This window comes from Drosophila mojavensis, unplaced genomic scaffold (genome assembly GCF_018153725.1).
Source record: "Drosophila mojavensis isolate 15081-1352.22 unplaced genomic scaffold, ASM1815372v1 contig_80, whole genome shotgun sequence".
Classification (NCBI taxonomy): Eukaryota; Metazoa; Arthropoda; class Insecta; order Diptera; family Drosophilidae; genus Drosophila; species Drosophila mojavensis.
This window is the reverse complement of record NW_025318906.1, coordinates 8,960,229-8,981,037: the sequence shown is the minus strand read 5'-3', so window position 1 is coordinate 8,981,037 and position 20,809 is coordinate 8,960,229. Positions and strand designations below refer to the sequence as shown.

Here is a 20,809-nt window from a genome sequence, read left to right as displayed (position 1 = left end):
GCCTAGGGGCGTGCGTGTACCGGTTCATAATATGGACTCTCTATAGCAATGTCACGCAAACAATTTACATAAATGACGTCGCTTCCGCTTGGAGCAAGCGGACAGCGCAGCCAACAAGAACAGCAAACAAAGTATGGCCAGCAAATGAATGATGGCTGGCAAAATAAATAGAAGAGAAAGAACTTAATAGACAGACACGAGAATGAGAGAAATGAATGAGAGTGTAGCAAAAAGTCAATTGTTCCGTCTGTCTGTTGGTCTGATTGAATTGTTCAGTGCGGAAGTGTGAAAGCAATCGATAAAAAATAATTTACAAAGCGCCTGCTGCCAGCTACAACTAACGGCAAATATTCGTCTGACAGATAACAGCAGACAGGCGAGAGGGGGCGAGAAAGAGTTGAAAATGACGAAGCGGCGTAAAAGAAAAACAGAAATGAATGCAACTAAAACTCATATCTTTTGGCCAAAACAACAAAACCCACTAACCAACTTCACGGTTTGTTGGAAATTTAATTTGACTACAAATGGGTTTTTTGTATCTTTTTTTTTTTTTTTGAGATTTCTTTGTGCCACCTGCGTCGAATACTCATTGCCTTTGGGGCACGCCCTCTCAAAGTTGAGAATTTGTTGGAGCAAAGAAAACGAAAATTGTAAGCGGCACGTGTTGGCAACACAAATTAAAAAACATTAACACACTTAACGCTTTTTGGTCAGGCCCCCACCCCCACCTCCTCTATTAAGACGAAATTATTTAAATTTTGCTTGAGCAAAGACAATGGTCGGATATAATGTTTACCACAATAATAAAATCAATGAAAGCTGCAACCCCTGCAAAATAAAACTACCCGGCTAAATGCAGACTTAACCTCAAATGTCTGAGATTGCATGACTCAAATCGTTTGAGGTAGGAAATGGCCAAAAAGGAGAGACAGCAAGAAAAAAAAACACATGTCTGAGGTCATAAGCATAACATCCTACATATGTTGCTATGGTGTTTTCAGTTATTTGGGGGTTGATTACTAAAAAAAATCATTATATGCATAAAATCCTAAATATATCCAAGTATGTGTAGATTTACATATATGTACATATATTTTCCCTTATGACATAAGCTCTACTATGTGCGGGTGGGTGACAACACTCCAGAACACATTTGCGGTTAATTGTTTATCTACTTTAGTGGTTTATGTATACACTGGTTCCGCCCAGCTGCACAGCTGCAATGAATCGAGTCTAACTGCAACAATTTGTTATTTATCGATTGCCAATTTGTTACTTCTGTTATCATGAAAGTGGTGCGCAGCATCTCTTTCGCACACACGCACATCTCATCGCTTTAACAGTGGTTCTTCACTCTCATTTTTCTCCACCGAATCAATCAACAATAGAGTTTTAGCATATATACATATATATTTAGTATATTATTAGTAGATTACAATTACATGTGCTTCATCTTTTATTATCGTTTGTTATTTGTATGGGAGGGGACAGACAAAAGGCTGAAGATGTGCCACCACCTTTCACTTTATTTATACATAAAAAGTATTTTGGTTGAATGAGTTAATATCTATTGTGATGGGATGCTGTAGTGGCCGAGCATTTGAACAATCAATAAATAGCAAACAGAGTAGACAGAAAGTAAAAAACCTTTGTGTACGCACCTGTCGTCGATTCTGCTTGTGATTATTCCAGGCTGCACTTGCCTGCACTTTGGGCACAGAAAAGCACCGTAATGAGCAAGGAAAGCGGACATACGAGACCAGGTTGTTGTTGGTGTTGTTGTTATTGCTTTTCCTCACACATATAGCCACAGACTAACACATACACTTGCACACACATACATATATCAAATTTCTTTCTTTCACCCGTTTTTAACTGGTTTTTAAAAAAATATTTTTTACTACAATACCCCGTCGATCTTCTGTCCACACCACACATGCACAAAAACAACTTTTAATTAAATTAGCACGATTTATGTGTTGAAGACAAATTAACTATTTCGGCTACTACTGGCGCATTAACTATTAATTCTACTGCTCTTAGCAGCTCATTTTTCACAACTGTATGACCAGCTCGCACACACACATGCAAAGAGTGTCGCCGTCGACCAGTCTGTTGTAGTTGTTCTAGAGATGTAAGTGATATAAGAAAACATCGATGCAACGATATAAGTCATCGATTTAAAATATTTGACTTCTTTCAAACCATATCGATATTAGTTGGTAGATGTTTAATATATTCATGCATATATTGCGTTTATAGAAAGAATAACGATTACTATGGTATATACACATTTATTTATGCTCGAGTTATTTACATTGTTTATATATATTCGATATGCGCACAAAAGACTATCGGGCAAATAGTTGCGATCGCCTATAAAATCGATATTGTGTTTGAAATATGACCGCGAACGTAAAATAAGATACTGCGCATATTCTTTGAATTTAAATAGTATCAAACTTTTATTTAATATAATTTTATTTAAAAATATACATATTTTTAGTTGTAGTGTTTATAAACGCTGGGCATTTCTGGCGTTGTAAGGAGCAGCAAAGCGGCTACACATATGAATTAACAATATAGAACAGAGCAAAGATATATAAAAGAAAATAATAACATAAAAATTGCATAAAAAATAATAAGACAAATCAGTGTTATCAGTATTTTGATGTCTCTGTGTGTATGTGTGTGCTCAAATATGAAGATAAACGGGGAAAAATTATGCAAAAAGCTAAGCACACAAAACTTAAGGTCACTGGAATTATGATTCGTGTAATTTATGGCGCTCTGGATACCGCAGCTGCATCATTATCATGGTTCAAACGACCACCCATGGTAAGGCCACGGTCGTCGGCCAGTTCATCATCGTCCTGGTCGGGATTTTGCAGTTGCTTCTGACGTTTCAATCGCAGTTCAAATACCTCACTAATGGCATCGCGAAAGCATATAAAATTATAGTCAATGACACCCTGTCGATTGAAATTCTCCTCGCGCAAAATGCAGACCAAAGCTAAGAACTTGTTCACTTCACGCATATAAAGTATCGTATTGTTATTTAGTTTGATGAGACTAGAACTGCCGCTGTCAAACGCCGTTTCCTCAGAGCTGTGGGGAGAGGTGATGAACTGTATTAAATATTGTGCTCGTTTATGAATATATTATCGAGTTTACCTGTAGATACTTGACAGATCAATGACCATATCAATCATGTCACAGCACAGCTCATAGATTTGCATATCCACAGGTGATGAATCAGTAGCAATATAAATTTTCGATACGACATCAAAGAGAAACGCTTTCTCTATCCCAGAGTTCTTTAGGGCAATAACAATAATAATATAATTATTTACATTGATAAGAATTTATCAACTCTACTTACTGGTATGAATATATTTAACAGATTTTCTAGCGTGGGCAGTTGTGGTATTAGCTTTTGCACCACCTTCGAGAACGCTTCGAATATTGAATGATCGTAGATCGAGGTTAAGTGAAAACTTAGATGTATCTGATCTAGACCCGCTTCGCTGAGGTCATCCGACGAACGTTGGTGTATATCACGTTGTGATTCCATTTTCGAATCATCGCTAATGCCATCAACCTATGAGAAAATAAACACCTGCATTAACAAAACATATTGATAAGCGATTGTCTGTCTTACCTTGTGTATGAAAACTTCGAATTTGATATGAGGATTTACTTTGTACGCTTCGATGACCGTATCCTTGAATTTCCTCAAAGCTTCGATGTAATCATCCTTGGCATCAATCACAAATACGAGGGCACCACAGCCCCGAAAGATCATATCTGAATCGAATGGCGGCTTTATGAAATCAATTTGTCCCGGAAAGTCCCAGATTTGAAATTGTACAAAGCTGGAATTGTTGATATCGTCTTTGACAATTTTACTCGTCGATTCAAGGAAGACGGTCTCATTCGGTGACATCTTGTGGAAGACGACTTTCTGTATGGAACTTTTTCCCGATCTCCGCAGACCCATCAATAGAATGCGAGGTTTTGTCTCGCTGTTGTTAGACGCATTCGCTTCGAGATCGAGGCCATCCTGATCATAAGCACCATAGCCGAAATCTTTTGGGAACGGATCCTCGGGATAGTCTTCATGTTCGTAGCTCTGTAAAAAATTTGAAGATCAGATCAAAGTAGATATTTTTAAAAAGCGACTTGTGTTGTTGAACTTGATATTAAATACGCATATCAGTTGCTCAGCCATTCTTAATCTCGTAAGCGTTTAGGGAACAACGTTTTTAATCCAATTTACAGCTATCAGTTGTGGAGCGATTCGACTTTGATTTGCTAGGGCTTCTTTGTTTATTTACCATGGTGACGTAAGCGTGCGTTGCTTGTACACAGCTATTGTATTTAACATGCAGTTGGGTTAACGTGCGCTATATTACTATAACAAAATTGTGTAAATAATGGATTAAATTTAATAAGTTTTAAATTGCGGAGCACACAACACAAAAACTGTTTCTTATCGGAGACAAGGTGTGTACACAACAGCTGCCACAAACAGCTGATCAACATTTACATCAAGTGTGTGCACACCTGCTGCGCAATAATTTTAAATACTAAACGAATGAATGGCTGTTTTGAATTTTTGTAATGGTATTTTTGGGTGCTACAATCTGGTCACACTTAATTCATAAATTACTTGGTTTTGAGAAACGTGAATTAACGTTGTTTTTATTATTAAATATTTAAGTGAGATGGCATCTCGTGGATTACTACTATTGGGTCAATGCATGCCCTGCATCAAGCAAAATGCTTCCAAAATACGTGTTCGTCGTATGGAGCTGGACACAAACCTAAATATGGTGTGTAAAGTTCTCTTCGGCGGCATGTGGGTATTTTATTAAAATTCTTTAATTGCAGTACTTTAAAAAGGATACATTCTTCTTTGCACACGATCCTGAAAAGGTGTGTAAAACGGGCGATGTTGTATTAATAAGAGAGCTGCCCGAACGTTTGACACGACTTATAACGCACAAGGTGGAAAAAGTAGTTTACCCGCTGGGTGACATAACCGATCCAATTAGCGGTAAAAAAGTTGTTGTTGGCAAATACCGCGAGGACATCGAAATGGCCAATCAGCTGTTCGGCAAATCAGAAAAGGCATTCGATTACGATAAGGCGCCGCCACGTGGTCGTCTGGAAGGTACCAAGGACTTTACACACGGCGAAACCTACATCAAATATCACGAGGATGGGAAAGATCAGCCCTTCGCCGTGTAGCCCTAAAGTACCTCCAATCTTGCTCTAAGTAGGCCTCTAAGTAGTTAAACAATATAGTCGACGTTACATTTTACTAAATATTTTTATTTAAAATGTCGATAAATGTTTTTAATGCATTTTTGTATGGTTTTGTTTTTGAAGTTTTTTTTTTTTTAGTTGTCAAATTTTTTATTGCGGCCCACATTCAACTGCGATCAGTCGCCGCTGAGCCAGGAATGAAGTCCATTATCTTTGTTTTCGTTTTTGATCCGATCCGTGCCATAAATTAAATTGTTAACTAATCACAATTTCTTACGATGCTAAAGTTGTACTGCAGTATAGGGTTTGCCACATGGGCGTTGTCATCGCATAGTTTTTGCTGCAATTCAAATGTAATTAGGAGTGAGTTGAGATACCCTGTACTATTTTTGTGGCTTACTTGTTCCAGGTCTGGACTGGCGCGCAGCATAAACTCGCGCAGAAAGTCGCCACGATTGGGCATATCAAGCGCTAGAATGAGTTTATTATTGCCCAGCTGCTTGAGCACCTTCACCCAGTTGCTGCTGCTGCCGCTTGGTAGCGCATCCTCATCCTCGTTTAGCTGTGCGCCTGTGTTTGACTTCGACTGCTCCTCATCGCTGCAGATAGACCACTGCAGCGGCCTGCTGGAACTATTTGGGATAAGAAATATCAAAATATATCAGCTGCTAAAGGATAGTCATCCCTAATCCAACCTGAAATGCAACTCCAGGCTGGCAGCCTGCAAAAACTTGGACACAGGCACCGTGTAGGTGATGTTCAAAGAGCTGCCGGAGCTGGGACAAAATTGTGCTATATCAATAGTGTGATTGTTTAGACCCGCGATCACGCAGCTGCTGATGCTCCAGCAATCCAAGGGATGTGGCACAGCAGTTGCTGTGGCCAGAGGTGCTGCCGCGTCCACGTGCTCATCAGCTGCAGCGGGCTCAGCATTTAGCACAGTGTATATAGCATCCTCGCCAGCAGCAACTCCCGCTTCGCTGGCCAATTGCTTGGATCGTGCAGCTGTGTTGTGCGAGGTTTTGCCATGGAAGGCGTTCGTCTCATTGCCCACCACTGGCTGTATGATCAATATATCTGGCTCCTCCTGTTCCTGGTCCTGCTCGGCGGACTGCAGATCTTCGTCCACATTCTGCTGCTTGACGTTCGCATCCACATTGTCCGCAGCAGCTGGCTGCTGTGACTCAAAGCAGCTGGACTGAACGCAAAGATTAGGAAGAAAAGAAGCATAAGATAATTAGATTAGAGTATAAGATGAAGTATAAGAGGGAGTGGAGCTACTGTAACCCACCTGACATGTGGCGGCATTTGCCTCCTCACCATTGCATTCCTTGGGCTGGCCAAATAGCGGCGTCTTCAGACTCTTGTGCCTAATCCACTCCAGGCTACGCTGATTGGCCGAGCGACGACCCACAGCGGAATCACGCAAACCAGCATCCGTGTACTCGAAGCCAAAGAGCGCTGTTATGGGATTATCGACAGCTTCCGATTCATTTGTGTTGCTCAGATTCTGCAGGTCGAGTGCATCGGCATTCTCTTTGTTCCCGCTGCTGTTGCGCACAGCTGCGGGCGGCGGCACATCCAAGGCAAGGGAGAGTGTGCTCTGGACATGAGTCTGCTCCGTGCTCACCTTGTTGGTGGTCAGGGCCAGGTTGGCCGTGGGTGGCGAAACTGTTTTGTATACATTATAAATGGCCGCATCGCCTGCATTTAGCTTACGGATAGCCTGCCCAGCATCGGATGAGGAAAGATTATCGACAGCTGTGCTGGGGACAGTGTTCACAACGACAATGCGCTCGTCCAGCTTGGAAGAAGGCTTCACTGGCTGTTGCTGCTGCTGCTGTTGTTGTTGCTGCTGCTGCAGTAATCTTTGCTGTTGTTGCTGCTGCTGTGCATCCACATCAATGGAATTATTCTCAAAATCCTGAGAGAGTGTTATGCCCTGCGGCTTCTCGGAAGAGCCTTCCGTTTCATTAGTGCTGCTGGCTAGAGCACGACTAACGGCTGCAACGCGCACGCTTTGCAGCAGCTTCTGGGCAGCAGCTGGACGCAGTGCATCCTGTGAGACGGGCCATTTCGATTTGTTTTTGCTGACGATCGTTTTGTTGCGTGGTGCAGTAGTTGTGATGCGTGGCTGCTGTGCATGTAGTTTGGGCAACGGTAAGTTCACCTGCGGATTGTTCATAACGGCCGTCAACTCCTCCTCCTCCTCGACATCGCCTTCGCTCAATCGTGTAGCTTGGCTGCCTCTGCCAGTGGGACGCGTTGTACTCGCCGCATACAGAAAACTGGGCCACGCGCCATGCGTTTTGTTCCTGAACAGCGTTTGCAAACTCTGCTGGAAATTGTATCGATCCTCATCTGTGAAACGAGTCGCTCCGTCGGGTCGATAGAGGTGACCGTCGCCGAACACGGGAAATCCTTCCAAGTGCTGCTGTTGCTGCTTATTGTGCTCCACAAAATACAGTGTGGAAACAGCAGCCAAACTGGATTGGAAATTCATAAATATTACACTTTATATGTATAAATTTTATATGTCATGCTTGGCTCACCAGGCTGCCATCACAATAATCAGCAGAAAGATGATGATCTGCATCAAGCGGCTGGAGCAGATTTCATAGCCCTCATTACTGCGATTATTTGATTTGAGAACGCGTGGTGGTAGAATGCAACGTGGCTCTAACAAATCCTTGGCACGCAATTGATGGTTATTGTGAGTGTTGTTGGCTCGCTCCAGGTTCTCGATGCGCGTCTCCAGCGATCCGGTCACCTTGCATAGCTCCTTAACGGCCCCAATGTTCTCCATTAGTATACGATCCTAGAGCAATTAAAGTACAAGTTTTTCAGTATCTGTATTGTTTGGCTTGTGTTTGAGTTTTGTTTAGGACAAATATAAATAATATTTAGCATTCCTTTTGTATTGTAAACAAAACTGAGTTCTTTTTTTTTTATCAAATAGTGGTTTCCAAAGTGTTTCAACATTCAAATCAGAATAAGTGTGGCCATGATGTACCACTGATTTTGGTGTGTACATACATATTTAATTTGATTTAACTTGGCAAAAATGTGACCCTAAATATGCACGGCTTAAAGGACACATTTTAAATAGTTGGGAAAAATAAGAAAATTTGCGTATGCCTAAACCAAATTATAAATTTAATATAAAATACTATATGCATACCATATCCCTAATTCTAAAGTCATTAGAAACATTGTGACTTTATTATAATTTAATTATTGTCAACTAGTCCTTTTTAGTTAATATTTACAGTGTGACCATATGCGCCAACTGACTGCTCAAATTTGAAGTTAGTTTGAATTTCTTACCTTATTGACCAGCAAAAAGTTCTCAATAACATTTCCATTGGGGAGTACAACGCTGCCGGCTTCTTGGACTGCATCCGGTATTACCTCACGCACCTCCTGCGCTATGACGCCCGTGTCGACAATTTCCCTAGTATCACTTTCACGCCTCAAGCCCGAGTGCACCGCAAATTCCGGTTCATAGCGATAGCGGACAATACGAATCTTTTGCATGTTGCGCAACTGCACCGACGTATCCAATTCGGCGATTTCCTGTTTGGCGCGACTATCGCTGGGCTGGACAATATGGCCGGATACCTTGAGATTGCCATGCACCACCAGACTCTCGTCCGGCCGATCCGTATTGATGCCCACGCGACCCGCATGAAAGATGGACTCCTGTGTAATGCCACGCTGCCAGCACAGGTCCACATCTGACTCGAATTGGCCTGGATTCGAGGCACGCACAATAATACGCTCGCTGCCATGGCTAACAACAGGAAAGTGTCCGGACGTGGTGTGCACATGCAGGCCGACGACCAGCTGAAAGAAACGCTGCTCCGGATTGGGACGTCCCTTCTTGCGCATGTTATTGTTGGTCGTCTCCGAGAAGTGAAGACGACCCACGGTTATCTTGCTGACAATATGGCTCTGGAGATCGATACTGATAAAGGCAAATGTGATATATTTATATATAAATATATATATATGTATGTACTATATGGTAAAATATCCTTTTTGATCAGCACACTTACGGTACAGGATAGAATGGCTTCTTGGAGCGATCCGATTGGCTCTGCTCCACGCGTATCGTTTGGTTGGGCGCCTCGAATTTGACACCGTAGAAATGCAAGTGAAAGGATTTGATTTTCTCTAAGCCGGACGGTGTCTTCACAAATTTGGCATCTCCTTGAAGGCGCGCATGGCACGTGACCTGAAAGTGATTCTTCTTCTGGCATACATACGCGTCATCCGAGACGCTGAAGTTGAAGCCCTTATCTGCATCCACGCGATAATAAATGACGGACAGCTCCTGCAGGCTCTGATCGCACAGCTTGTGCCAGTTCTCTGGCTGAAAGGGGCTAAAGCGGATGCATTGCGTCAACGTTGGGTCACCAGCCTCGCTGCCTGATCCACTGCCCCCAGCTGCATTGCTGGCCTGCCCATCCAGGCTGTTCTCTGCCTGGGAATTGATGCCGGACAGGGCTGGGGAAACGGAGGCGGAGCAATGTGAGTGCGCGGGTGTCTTGCTCGGATCGTGTTCGCTGTGATGGCTGCTGCTGCTGCTGCTACTGCTGCTCGGTGCAGCAGCTGTAATGGAATGATGAGAGTTGCGTAACGGACTGATCAAAAGACCCGTCTCATGCTTGGGCACACTGGGCGCAAAGTCCGGGCAATCCAATTGAGTGGACATCTTGCGCTTTCGGGACAGCGAATGCACAGGCGTCGAGGGTGTGGAGCTGCGATTCAGTGACAATTGGCTGGTGCCAATTACCTGAACACGATCGCCCAGGCCCAGCGGCGAGGTCAACATGCAGGTGGACATGGACGACAGATTTTGATAGCTGCTAGCTCCATATAGACCGTGTCCATTATCGTAATGCTGATAGAGCAGCTGCTCAGGCGGCAAATCGTGCTGTTGCTGCTGTTGCATTGACAGCAACTGTTGCTCGCTCAGCTGCTGCTGCTGTTGTTGTTGTTGTTGTTGCTGCTGTTGCTGCTGTTGCTGGCAGAGCAGGCTGTTGGCATTCATGATCAGGCCAGTCTCATGCTTAACTCGTACATCCTGTGCAGGCGCCACAAAATGATGTCCTTGCTGTGGCGCTGCGAACTGAAGATCTGTGTGCAACAGTTGCTGCTGCTGCTGTTGCTGTTGATGTTGCTGCTGTGGCTGTTGTTGTTGTTGCTGTTGCTGCTGCATATTTGTTAGGCCTGAATAGATGAGCTCTCGTCCGTTGAGCGCATGCACATCTCCCAGCGGACTGTAGGCGGGCTCCGAGCCCGAATCGGGCGGACTCTCGGGCAGATGTGCCAGCGGCATGGCCATCGCGCTCACCCGCCCTGTCGCTCCCAGCTGCGCATCCAGCACGTTCATTGGCGGCGTATGCGGCGATTCCAATTTGGAGATGCCACCCATGCCGGCTGTCTGCTCCAAGCTGAGCGCCTCATTGTTGCCATGCTGTGCTGCATCATCGAGCGATCCGACGCCAGCGGCTTGCATAAACAAATCGAGTGCCTCATTGTCGATGCCATCCATGAAATCTGGCCGAGCTGCAAGGGAAACCAGAGCAGGAATGAGACAAATATAGTGTAGAAGAGTTGAGAGTATGTTAAGTATAAGTTCAAGTATACTTAGCTGGATAAGTATAAGATTATACGTAGTACAATATATTGCTAACAGTAAAAGTGGGAGTATATATAGAAGTATAAGCGGGGAGCATAGTATAAGTAGTACAGCTAGGCATAGGAGTACGTACATATATATATGTGTGAGTTTAAATGGGATATATTTAAAGCCATAGTATAAGTGAGAGTATACCTAGAAGAGAGCATAGGAGCATGTGAAGTTATGAGTCATGAGTTATGGATGAGTGTAAATATATTAGCATGCTTATGCTAATGAATACTAGTAGTAGTATAAATAGGTTGGTATGAGTGTAAGAAAGATATTGACTATTTGTTGTAGTACCTATGATTATTAACAAATTATTTGTGCTCACAAGTATAACTATGGATATAAGTGCGAGTATAGTTAGTATATCTACAAGTATAAGTACAAATATTTGTATGAATATGATTAAGAAATTGAGTAAATGGAGTATAAGTATGTATCTGAGTATGATTATAACTGAAATGAGAGAATAAGTTTGAGTATACATATAATAAATACAAGTAACTAAGGAGCCAGAATTAAGGCATGTGCGTGACTAGGAGTAAGTCTATAAGCATGAGTATATCAAGAAGTATGAGTAAAAGTATTAAAATAAATGAATATGATAATTATGCACATAATTATGTGTATAATATAATATACATACATGTAAAAAAAATGGATTATGAATAATAATAGCAATAGAGAAAATATAAGTAAGAGTAGGCGAGAATTAAATCTTATACTTATACTTAGTATAAGTAGAAATAAAAGCTAGCATATTATCATGTAAATAAGAGTAGAAAATATGATATAGAGTATTAATTAGAATTATAATTATGAATAAGAGTATTAATATGTAATCATAAGTATAATGTGATGATGATGAGTATAAGTGGAAGTAAAGGTATGCTTATTAAATAGTATAAGTATAGTATAAGCATATAAGTTGCATTGAGTTACTTATGCAGAAGCAGATTATGAGCAGTCTGTGTAGTATACTAGTTGTAAATATATGTAGGTGTCTATAAATAACTGTATAATTGTGAACTGAGAGTGTAGAAGAGTGTATTAGATTGACTGCAAACTGCTGAGAGGTCAATTAGCTAGACAATAGAAACAACTGAGAATTGAGTTCTTATCATAATACTTAATTGCCTTTAACTATAATATTTTCACATTTATTTTCTATTAATTGGCTTTCTATACAGATGATTAAAGTAATTGAAAATTTCCGTCTGATTTTAATAATTAAGTTAAAACAAAAACTTGTTAGCTAAGCTATCCCTAAAAATATCTCCAAGTAAATATTTTTAAAATATTTATTTTGTGCACACGCTTGCTGCAGCTCATTGAACACAGTTTATTGATAATTTTTTGTTTTTATTTTTATATTTTTATTTATGTTTTTTTTTAGGAGGCGTTGACAGCCAAATGCGTGCCACAAAATGAGCGATAAAAACGGAATTCTAATTGTAATCAAGCGAAACAAAATACACAAAAAAAAAAGAAGAAGACGAGAGCAGAGAAGAGAAGTGAATTGATAAGCGGAATGTGTTTGATCGATAAAGAAGTGAGGCAGCGCAAGAAAGAAATGCAAATGCCAGGTGAAATAAAATTATACAAATTACCATTTAATGTTTTAGGATAATCCATAGTCAAGTTGATTTAGATATAACAAAATATATGTATATATATATGTATATTTCGAGTTTGTTTTTGTATTGAATGAGACGCGTTGGCCAGGCCCAAACAAATTGCACTAATAGCCAAGTTAACAGCTGCTGTTGCTGCTGCTGCCACACAGCATCCACAATAATTATTATAGTATTATATACCAATCGACAAAGAGAGTGAACAAAAAAAATTTGAAATAAAACAACAATTATCTAATGCACAAGCGGTTGATGCACTTTTCACAACTCGCTGAGCAGTGAAAATGCGCTTTTCCAAATGTTTAATACCTTTTTTTTTTTTTTTTATATGTATAGCAAAAGAAAACAAAATTATAATCATATAAACAACTTGAACAGAAACAGAAGCTCGTCAAGTAATTGAAAGCGAAAACGAAACCCAATTAAAAATCATAAAAGAAAGAGACCGAGAGAGTGTATGAATGAGAGGGGGTCAAAAAAAAAAAAAAAAAAAAAGGAAAAACTAAACCATTTGGAAATTGAAATCAAATATTATTTTTGCAAGTGTTTTTTCATTGTAGATTTTTAAATGTTTTTACATATGCATTCACAATTCAAAACATTGCAGCAAAAGCTGTTTTTCAACTAGTATACTATTATTATTATTGTTATTGTTATAAATATTTAATTTGATTTTTGTTTTTAGCCGCGCCTCAACGTCAAATACGTTGAGTTATTTCTGTGCACTGAAATTTGATTTGGCCTGCAAAATGATTTGAATTCGCGTCCTGCTCGCAGCAATATTGATCAAACAAAGCTAAGCAGGCGACATTATTTAGCAATATACATATAAACCTACACACATATTTATCTATAGCATATAGTATATATCTCTGTATGTATATATGCCTATAGCTATGCCCAAGTCAAATGCTGTTAAGCATTTGCCGACTGCTACATTCAATTTATTTTTTATTTGCCATCTATTTTGGTAGCCACATTTAGATTTGGTTATTGACGAAACGGCGCATATTTTGGAGACCAGTCGAAGGACAATTTATGCCACTGATATTTTATAACCCTGCCATGGGCCATTATCATTCTGGCTTTTTATCATCATCAACAAATATCGAATCTATTTGCCTTTAATTTTCCTCCAATTACAGAAAAAGAAAACTATATTTTAAGAGCTCCACTTTTTTATATATTTTCAATTTCAATTTCAATTTCAATTTATTTCACTCTTTGCTATAACTACATAATGGTATTTTACAATATTTTAAGAGTTTCGGCTAATACATATTGATTTGATTTTGATTACTTTTTCATACTTACAAAAGTCCGGAAATTCGAATTCCATATTCATATCCAAAAATAGTTAGTCCAATAAATGTTTATGCGTTAGTCGTCATCCTTTCCAGATCTTATCAGACTCTACCGCAACATTCCGATTGTAGTTTCTGCTGTAAGAGTAGAAGTAAAGCAGAGTTCATATATACAATGTTTAATGGAATCTTTTTTAATAGTTAATTTTCACAATATTCACAATTTCTGTTTATTTCACTCGTATTGCAATTGTTTATAATTTATTTTTCAGTAAAATTGCAATATGAATATATGTATATACATACATATAAAGCGAAAGAAAATAGATACATAAATGGCAGCTCTACGACAAGTCAAAGTTTTTGTGGCGTCTTATTGTGTTTATTATAAACTAACTCTGACTTTCCATAATTCCGGGAACATTTTATTTATTATAATAAACAACAATTCCCGTTGAATATTGTGTTGAAGTATTCTCTCTTATGCGACGTTGGCAGACAGCTCGATTATAGATTTTTTTTTTTGGATTTAAGAAACATGTTTTGTTTTTTGCTTCATGATATCGACATGACGTCGCAGTTATTATATATAATACATATAGTATATATATTTATATGTACTTGACATGATATCTCATTTGTACTGTGGACCAGGCGAAACGCAAAAAATAAAAAAAATGCAAAAATTACAGATAAACAATTTGCATTGCCAGCGCACGAGCTATAAACTTATGTCTACTAAGTGTTTTGTTGTTGTTGCTATATATATGTATGCATGTATGTGTGTATAAGTATAACTGAGTGTTAGGTTTGTGTTTTACCCAGAATTTGACATTAAACTTTAATGGGCATTAAGCTATAAGAATTGAGCCCGTGCCGAACAGTTCTTTTAAACATTCCAGCTTATAACTGTAAAAATATACAGCCACACTCATACACACACACTAACACAAAACTCAATGGAAACGTATTGAATAATTGGGATCTTTTTGGTTGCATCCTAATGAAATTTGCAGCTCATCTATGTCATGGCGGATCATAGCTTAAGATAAATAAAAACAAAATTTTATACATTACTTATACTTTTGTATACTGCATATACTATTTATAATACATATATATAGTATATAACAAATCATTCTAACAAATTTCTTGAGTGGTTTAAACGAGCTAGCTACGCATAAATTTTAAATGAATCGCTCTTATAGGCTTAATGGGCAGATCTTTGGTTCTTAATTATGTTTAAAAATATAGCTACGTCACGCCTTAATAAAATGCCAACTTTCCTATCTTATCAATAACTTGTTTTGTAGATCACTCTTTTATATGCGGAACGAATGGGAATTCATTCAGTTTTCATTTTAATAGGTTAACATTTACTCATTTCTTCTTATTTGCAGTCTATGTTTTAAACACTTCCTTATGTATTTTTATTAATATTCTATTTTTAGTGAGTTTCCCAAATATATTTAAAAGAAATCTTCGATTTTTGGCGCAGCTAAGTATGCAACGAAATTTCGTAAAATCATTTTGAGCTGAACGTAATTTTGTTAATGCGAAATCTATGTAGCACACAGACTAGAATATATCTTTTTCAGTTGTTGAATTTTGTTGTTGTTGCTTTTGCTTTTTAATTGCGTTTTAAGCGACGAAGTTTTTTTTTTTTTTTAATTGTTGTCTGTCTGTCTGTCTATCTGTGCGCTTGTTTTTGTATGTCTGTTTCTTCATTTTTTATGGCGGCTCTGATTGTTGTGCGCATTATATCTGATTTATTTATATTTCATATATATGTATATATGAGTATGTATGCATATACATATATATACAGTTATATATATATATAAATATGGTGCATTGAGATGAAATGCGGAACTACTCATATCGGCCAGAGAGCGTGACTTAATTGTTTTCATTCACTTTCTAAGACTTTGCTTTTAAGTTCATTCATAAGAAACTCTTAAGAAAAGCAAATATTAGAATACTATATAATTTGTTAAAAAAATATTGGTATTTATTATTAAAATTTTTTATTATAATTATTATTATTATAAATTATTAAACGAGTTGAAAAAAATAATTAAATAATATTTATGTTGTATAAAAATTTAAATTTATATTTTACTATAATATAAAAATATATATGTGTTTTAAAAAAATGCTATTTAAATATTTTTATATAAACTATAAACTTTCTTCAGTAGTAGTAAAAAGAGATACTCTCTAAAATATAGATTAAAGACATTCTTCTGAGTACGTCTCAGCTATCGTCACATTTGTTGCTGTTGTTGTAGTTGTTGTCGCATTCATTGACGTCGCATTGTCGCAATGATTTTGATTAAATTAACGCTTCGACTACAGCTTCAGCTTCAGCTTGAGCTTGAGCTATGGATATGGATATGAATGTGGATTTATATACATATATACATATGTATATACTATGTGTGTATATACATACATACATATATGCAAAGTTCCCAAGCAGAACAGCAAACAAAATGCTTTTCATACGAAAATAACTCAAGTGAGTTGATTTGATTTAGTTTAACACAACAACAACTACAAACAGCAACAAAACTTGATTTGGAATTGGTAAAAAAAAAATACTTAAATGAAATAGAAAACAAATCGAAATGGAAAAAAAAAGTATAACATGTTGAATAATGACAAGAGTTATTTTATTCAAGAAGCAGCTGCGAGTTCTTTAAATAACTAAACTATGAAAGAGCTGAAAGACTAGCTGATTTTTGAATACTCTATTCTTTTTTGTATATATTTATTTTAATTTTTTTTTAAAATTGTTTTTAATTTGATTATTCATTTGAATTTTTTACATTTTAATTGTATGTATTTTATTTCAATTTGTAGATGATTTTCTTTTCAATAAATATATTTTTATTTTATTTTGATTTTAAAATTAAATTGTTTTGCATTAATTTTTAGCTGATAAAAATTTTTTCAAATCTTGTGTTTAAGTTTTGTCATTTGATTATTAAACATATTTAAGTCTTTAGCTTTACTTCATAGAAGACTTATCTAAACTGTATAAGAAATACCATATAACATTTATACGCCAGCTAATCAACTCTTTTTGTATATTTACGAACGGACAGATGAAAAAGTGCTATAAAAACCTGTCGCTGCTGCTGTTGCTTCTGCTGTTGCTTTAGCTGTTGTTGTTATATTGATTTAGCCGGAAGTTAAACTGAGTGGCAGTTTGTTTGTTTTTGCTATAATTCTTCTTTTTCTTCGTCTTCTTCTTACTGGTGCTGTTTGCAGGGCGCTCATCCTTGAGCCACAGTTAATAAACAGCAGCAAAATCTGTAAAAGTTTCCGCGGCTTTACGATTTTTGTATGTGTCAAATCTTTAAGCATTTCAATAAAACTTTTGCATTGAGCTCCATGATTTGGCCACAAAATTGGTTAGCCATAAATCTAAACCTAACCTACCTATGTATATAAACACTCAATGAGAGAGAGAGCTTTGCATGCTAATTGTTGCGAGTGGCATGTGATTTCCAAAATGTTTCAATTACATGCGGATTAGCTGAGTAAGATAAGAGCTCGATGCTCAACCAGCCAGAACTGAGCAGCAACGCATGATTTCAATTTGTACGTATGCAAATAGTCGACTCTGGACTCAAGCGTCAAAAAGTTTATATATCTATCTACAGGGATTTATTGGCATGTGTCTCAAAGACCAAACAATCAAATTAGCAGCTCGACTCTAAAGAATTACGCAAATATGTTTGCATTAGCCTCCAAAAAAAAAAAAAAATGTATATATGTATAATACAGACCAATCTAACTGGCTGCGATTTCAGGGCCTTTTCAATATTCATAGTATTAACATGCATATATATATCTGTATATAATATCATAACTATATCTATTATGATTCATGTGTAATATATATAAATATATATGTCGATTAGTCTGTGCCGCTGACTCGCAATTAACACTGCTTTGTTAAGTTCGATGAAAGCATGCCACACATATTGGAAAGTTTGTAAATTTTTGAGTTGTTTCAGCTGTAAAGCCTGGCTTTAAAGTTATCGATAATTTTGTGGATAAAATAAATTACGTTAATGACATAAAAACTTGTTTGTTTTTAATGCCTCTGTTCAAGTTGTGCTTCGATCTATTTCTATCAACGCATAAAATCTTTCTTGGCCTTAATGAGCACGCTCTTTTTAGCTTTCGCGTTATCGATAAGTCTTGCATTTGATTGATTGTTTTTTATCTAAAAAAAAAACTTCTTAAAATTTGCCTCTCTTTCTAGCTAGGATTCATTCCAGGAATACTGCTACTTTCAAGCCCCTTAAGACATTTATCGATAACTTTCTGTATAGATTTATAACCTATAAAGAATATTTAGGTGTCTCCCTAATACACATTTATGTACCAAAATTGGTGTCAACTATTATTTGACACTTATAGAATAATGAAGGGTTATTGAACTCTTAGATTTATGGCGTTGCTATACTTTTTTCCTCCTTAATATTGCTATTTCAAAAAGTGAAATTTTACTAATAGGAAAAATATAATAGAAAAAATTTTTTTAAAAATCTTTAAAAATGCGTTTTAAATTAACAGCTTCCCACTAAGCTAGGCACGTTTAAGCGTCGCCGTATTGCTAGCTTTCAAGCTACTATTGCTCACAGCGTTTTTATTGCCTGCTAAACATTTAACAACTCGAGAGATTTGTTTTTATAGCCAAAATTAAGCTCTTGATATTAGCCACAAATCACAACGAAATCATTTGATACCACGAAAACAATTAACCGTTGCTTTGCCCACTAAGTCGCTTGAGCGTTGCCAGACTTTTGTGCCAATTACTGGAAGCTAGGGGAAACATGGATCAAACTCTGATATAATTAGCATAATAAAATTATAAATAATTGAATATGTTTTTATATATAGATGTTATTCTGCACAAAATCCGGTATTATGCCACTTGGCAATTATTTCAAGTTTTTGTGTGTGTGTATTTTTTTTTTTTTAAGAAATCCCAAGAATAGAAACAGAAGCGGATATATACAAAAGTCGTATGGTTTTTACCCGCTGATAAATAATATAAAATATATATTTTAATTTGAATAACCAAGCAATAAAGAAATATTCAACAATAATTTAAATAAATTAATTGAAATATTTCTACAGCTCAAACTTCTTGCTCTGTGCTAGAAGAAGTCTATAGTCTTAGGCATGGCTTTTGCCCCCTTTTCATGCACATCATCTTCTTTCTCTTTCTCGCCGATCTGCGCTTTGTTTTTATTTCATTTTACAAATTATTGCCGCTGCCGCCGCTGCTGCTGCGCTGAAACCCAACCAACCGGTTGAATTTGATGTCTTTTGCTGATGATATTCCAATTGCTTTTTGTTGTTGTTTTCCTTTGGAGACGCGCTGCTGACGTCTTAGTGGCTGCTGCGGCCACTTTTGTTGTAGTTGTTGCTTTAGCTTTTTGGGCTATTTGTTGTTTTTGCTGTTGCTGCTTGTTTTTGCGCGCTTGGCACAGGTTGAAACGATGTGGAAGAAGCAGCGATAAAAACACAAAAAAAAAAAAACCGATAGCAGAAAGAGACGCAAAAACCCCAACTGGCCGAGATCTTGGCTTGTATTTGAACTTGGTTACCATCTCCGGCTGTTGTAGGTGCCCACCACTCCCTCCCCACCACTGTACAGCCCACCTGTACAGCATAAATTAGTTAAATCGTGCGGCATGTAGGCGGCCACTTTACATTGAGAGGAGTCTCTCTCGCTCGAGTTGAGGTGCCAGACACCGTTTAAGCCAGCAACAATTAAGTTTTGCATTCTTTAACAATCCTCTACTGTTGTTGTTTGCATATTATTAAATGAAAGGTAAGCGCTTGTACGTGGCTTTAGCTTGGTGTGAGTATGGCACTCACACACGCAGTCTATCTCGCTCGCACATCAACTCGCGCTTAGATTTGTGTTTTTGTGTTAGTGCTGATGCTGCGCGAGCTGTTGTTATTGTATTTGATTTTTTTTGTGGGAGTTTCATTGTTTTTGCACATTATTATTTGAGCTAAGATATACATTGGAATCTGTGTGCAAACATGTTTACTTTACACACGCACACAGACACACATACACAAGCACGCACACACACACACAAATGTGCACACGCAGCATTTGTTTTGCCCATTTGCACAGATTTTTTTTTGTGTTGTATCTTTTTTATGGTTTTTCTTAATTTGCAACAATTTTCCAGTTTTTCACTAAGTCGCTAGCTTTGACTTTGATTTCATTTGTTGTTTGTGTTGCTTTCTCTCTTGCACTTGCTTTTTATACTTGTACATATTATTGCACTTTTATTTTGCACACACACATTATTATATACATATATAGAAATATACACTTACACAAATTTCCGTTAGTTTGACGTTTGTATTTAGCTATAATTGTTTACGTTTATTTGATCGCTTTGGGTTTCACGCTTCGTATACGCGATTTAATTTTACTAACAACAACTACGGCGCTCGCCTTTTATTATTTGTGTGCCGTGATTTCTATTTGATTTGATATATGGTGCACATACACATATATCAAGTTATTTCTTTTTTTTTTTTTAATTTTTTTCGTACAACCAGAGCGCGATATCTAAATCGGTTAGAGTGTGAACAGCAACTGGGCGAGATCATGCGCTCCGTTTGCCTGCCTCTCTATAGCCGCTGCTTAATGAAGCTTAGCTTCGGCTGCGGAGTTGCCAGTGCGCTCGCCACGCTTTGCGCTCATCTGGCAACTACGTTAAGCCGAACACGCGCGCGCTCTCTCACACACACACACACACACGATGGCCCACGAACGATAAGAAGCAACAAGTAATGTAAATTAAATTATAACTAGCCGAGCCAACAACAATGGGCCTTAAGCTAAGCCCGGC

The 20,809-nt window shown here is 37.7% G+C and overlaps 3 protein-coding genes across 3 annotated transcripts; 1 reads left to right on the top strand and 2 right to left on the bottom strand.

Annotated features, from left to right (window-relative positions):
- Positions 1-2,463: 2,463 nt before the first annotated feature.
- On the bottom strand, positions 2,464-4,532 carry LOC6579173 (ras-related GTP-binding protein C). The gene is made up of 5 exons (XM_002005034.4): positions 4,338-4,532; positions 3,662-4,132; positions 3,383-3,601; positions 3,175-3,317; positions 2,464-3,108 (listed from the first exon to the last, which is right to left on the bottom strand). The coding sequence occupies exons 1-5, from the start codon at positions 4,338-4,340 to the stop codon at positions 2,781-2,783; spliced, it is 1,164 nt and encodes a 387-aa protein (XP_002005070.2). The 5' UTR covers positions 4,341-4,532; the 3' UTR covers positions 2,464-2,780.
- A 108-nt stretch (positions 4,533-4,640) lies between these two features.
- Positions 4,641-5,369, top strand: LOC6579172 (28S ribosomal protein S17, mitochondrial). The gene is made up of 2 exons (XM_002005033.4): positions 4,641-4,835; positions 4,894-5,369. The coding sequence occupies exons 1-2, from the start codon at positions 4,728-4,730 to the stop codon at positions 5,251-5,253; spliced, it is 468 nt and encodes a 155-aa protein (XP_002005069.1). The 5' UTR covers positions 4,641-4,727; the 3' UTR covers positions 5,254-5,369.
- An 11-nt stretch (positions 5,370-5,380) lies between these two features.
- On the bottom strand, positions 5,381-20,561 carry LOC6579171. The gene is made up of 9 exons (XM_002005032.4): positions 20,289-20,561; positions 13,915-14,042; positions 9,330-10,845; positions 8,599-9,238; positions 7,824-8,089; positions 6,563-7,757; positions 5,967-6,469; positions 5,672-5,903; positions 5,381-5,611 (listed from the first exon to the last, which is right to left on the bottom strand). Exons 2-9 carry the CDS (start codon positions 13,943-13,945, stop codon positions 5,531-5,533), a joined length of 4,464 nt encoding a protein of 1,487 aa, XP_002005068.2. The 5' UTR covers positions 13,946-14,042; positions 20,289-20,561; the 3' UTR covers positions 5,381-5,530.
- Positions 20,562-20,809: the final 248 nt, after the last annotated feature.

Bases quoted from the DNA above. Each gene is read 5' to 3' on its own strand.
- LOC6579173 (XM_002005034.4), bottom strand. The intron at 3,602-3,661 runs GTAAGACAGACA...ATTTTCTCATAG, and splicing joins TCGAAGTTTTCATACACAAG to GTTGATGGCATTAGCGATGA. The intron at 3,318-3,382 runs GTAAGTAGAGTT...ATTGCCCTAAAG, and splicing joins TGTTAAATATATTCATACCA to AACTCTGGGATAGAGAAAGC.
- LOC6579172 (XM_002005033.4), top strand. From the start codon at position 4,728: ATGGCATCTCGTGGATTACTACTATTGGGTCAATGCATGCCCTGCATC. The intron at 4,836-4,893 runs GTGTGTAAAGTT...CTTTAATTGCAG, and splicing joins TGGACACAAACCTAAATATG to TACTTTAAAAAGGATACATT.
- LOC6579171 (XM_002005032.4), bottom strand. From the start codon at position 13,945: ATGAATATGGAATTCGAATTTCCGGACTTTT. The intron at 8,090-8,598 runs GTAAGAAATTCA...TAATTGCTCTAG, and splicing joins ACTTTTTGCTGGTCAATAAG to GATCGTATACTAATGGAGAA. The intron at 5,612-5,671 runs GTAAGCCACAAA...TTTGAATTGCAG, and splicing joins CCAGTCCAGACCTGGAACAA to CAAAAACTATGCGATGACAA.